Source organism: Nansenia antarctica (assembly GCF_963989245.1).
Source record: "Nansenia antarctica genome assembly, chromosome: 18".
In the NCBI taxonomy this organism is placed as follows: Eukaryota; Metazoa; Chordata; class Actinopteri; order Argentiniformes; family Microstomatidae; genus Nansenia; species Nansenia antarctica.
The window spans coordinates 8,488,398-8,490,820 of NC_137691.1; the positions used below are offsets into that span (position 1 = coordinate 8,488,398).

Genomic DNA, 2,423 nt, shown 5'->3' on the forward strand with positions numbered 1-2,423 from the left:
ACATGTGACGAAATGTGTCATGTTAAGTTTGTACCATTTCGAGGTTCGGTTTGCTTCTTTTCACTTAGATATTTCACTTGTTATTTTATTGCACATGTTTTTATGTTTTATGCATTAATCATTTTGTAAAGCACAATAAGTTTGCATTTGGTTGTATGCATATGTGTTATGCAAATACATTTGCCAAGCCTAAAACATTTTAATGAATGCTCATTTACACTTACTAGTAATGTTGATAGGCTAATTTAGACGTAATAAACTGTGTTATCGTCATTATAAGATTCAAATATGTTTTGTGCCAGATTTGGACTTATTTTTTGGGCCAAGAATGGCTCTTTTGATAGTAAAGGTTGCAGACCCCTGGGTTAGGGTTAGGGTGGGTACCTTACAGGACTCTGTAGAAGAGACTCAGGTCTCAGATCCCCTGTATAAATAAATTATAAATGGAAAAAATAACTAAACAATTAGGAACTAGCTATGGAATCTGGAACAAAGCCACTATACTCTTAGTAACCTGTAGTCAACTGCTGTTCATTATTTAGTTAGGATATTGCAGTAACACTGTTTCTCCACTAGGTGTCTTCATGTCATCTCATGTCTGAGTGATGGTTGGGAGATTCAACAGTTAAGTCCATAACAATCTCACATCAAAACAATCCACTAAAACCAAGAATGGATGAAACATAGGTTTTATTTTCTTTCACATGAATAAAATAGTCTCTCTAGGAAATACAGTGTTGCATCTATGTGCATTATTGATACACTATCATTGCACTTTATAAATACAATGAAAATAAACATACATATACATATATAATTTACCTAACACTAGACAAAATATACAAAGTAATCATTTCACGTATATTTTTGACAAAAGAACATGGCAGCTGCCTTAGTACAACATTAATTTAGTTCATCCTAACTGACTTTTTGGTCAACAACTAACAGGCAACGTTAATAGTTTAAATACTTTTATATTAGGTTGAGGTATATCTTACATTAGCTTATAAATATGTATATGTTTTTATTCAATATAGTTATTTAATGTTATTTACAGAGCAGCAATATAGGGAGTTTGTGGATCTTCGGAGCCACGGCAACAGAGGGGGTCACCCTTCTGTTGCTAGGTGTGTAATTCTTCCGTTGCTAGGTCCGGAAGATTTGGATATGGAGCCTGTTTGGGGGGAGAAAACACCTGTGAACACCAACATCACATTTGACCTATGGCACCCTGCTAGTGTTTCGTAAGGGAGTGACTTAAGCCCAATTTATACTTCTGCGTCGAATTTACGCGCGGCTACACCGTAGCCTACGCAAGGGCTCTCCCAATTTATAGTTCTACATTGGTCGGTCTGCGTCTCGTTGGTCGGTGTACTCATAGCGGCATAATAGCGATCAAAAAACTTATTTTTGTTATGCTTGTTGTAAAGAAAATGTCTAATGCATTGAAATGACAGTAAACTAAGATAATAAGATGGCTATCATAATTTTTCAAATTACGACTGAAGACGACTCTGCACCAGCCAGCCCCCTCAGCCTCTCCTGTTCCCCAACCCTCTGGTGACGTGGTTACAGCCCAGCGGAGGCTGGCGGAGGTAGAAATCGGAGGACCGGCTCATTGTAAATGCATGAGTTTGACACCGTTCCTCATTCCATCCCATGCGTTACAATGAGCCCGTCCTCCGATTTCTACCTCCGCCAGCCTCCCCTGTCACAGCAGGATGTGTTCCTGACTAGGATACTAGGGACGTTGAACGTTGTCTTCCTACCTCATCTCCTGATGAACGCCACAGGCAGCTCTCTGTCAGGGACCAGCGTTCCGGAGTGGATGGCGTTGACCGGCGCACTGTCTGTCGCCACGATCTCATAATCCCTGATCACCTGATGCACACAGAGGAGAGGGGAGGAGCTAACGTTAGATAGTGAAGGACCGAGATATGGACGATGGATGTTAAATCCCACGTTGAGGAGGGAATCGTAATGTCAACAAGTTTTAACTGAGAATCATCAAACACCTTTCATAAACATACTCGTGAGGTACGATAAAGTAGTAGTCGAGCTGTGGAGGGTCAGGGGGGTCAGGGTGGAGTTGGGTGGAGTTGGGGGGAGGTGGGGGGAGGTGGGGGTTGGGGGTCTTACCCAGCAGAGTGCCAGCTGCAGCTGTAGTTCAGCCAGGCGTCGTCCGATGCACTGCCTCTTCCCGATGCCGAAGGGCACGTGTGTGAAGGGCTTGATGGCGCTGTTCTCCCGCAGCCAACGCTCCGGCTTGTACTGCTTCCCCTCGGCAAAGTACTCCTCGTTACAGCCCAGGGCATGGCTGTTGATCATGAGGACTGTCTGTCAACGCAAACAACAACAACAACAACAACAACAACATCAGCTTCGGTCACGGTGGGAGAACATCAACAGCCACGACCACAACA

The 2,423-nt window shown here is 42.8% G+C and overlaps 1 protein-coding gene across 1 annotated transcript in view; it reads right to left on the minus strand.

The window, feature by feature from the left end:
- Window positions 1-699: 699 nt before the first annotated feature.
- Window positions 700-2,423, minus strand: part of cyp24a1 (cytochrome P450, family 24, subfamily A, polypeptide 1) — a 9,071-nt gene continuing 7,347 nt past the window's right edge. The window contains exons 10-12 of the mRNA XM_080548678.1: window positions 2,140-2,337; window positions 1,770-1,881; window positions 700-1,174 (exon numbers count right to left, since the gene is read on the minus strand). Of these exons, the coding sequence (XP_080404804.1) occupies window positions 1,771-1,881; window positions 2,140-2,337 (309 nt within the window). The 3' untranslated portion in view covers window positions 700-1,174; window position 1,770. The remainder of the gene's footprint in view (window positions 1,175-1,769; window positions 1,882-2,139; window positions 2,338-2,423) is intronic.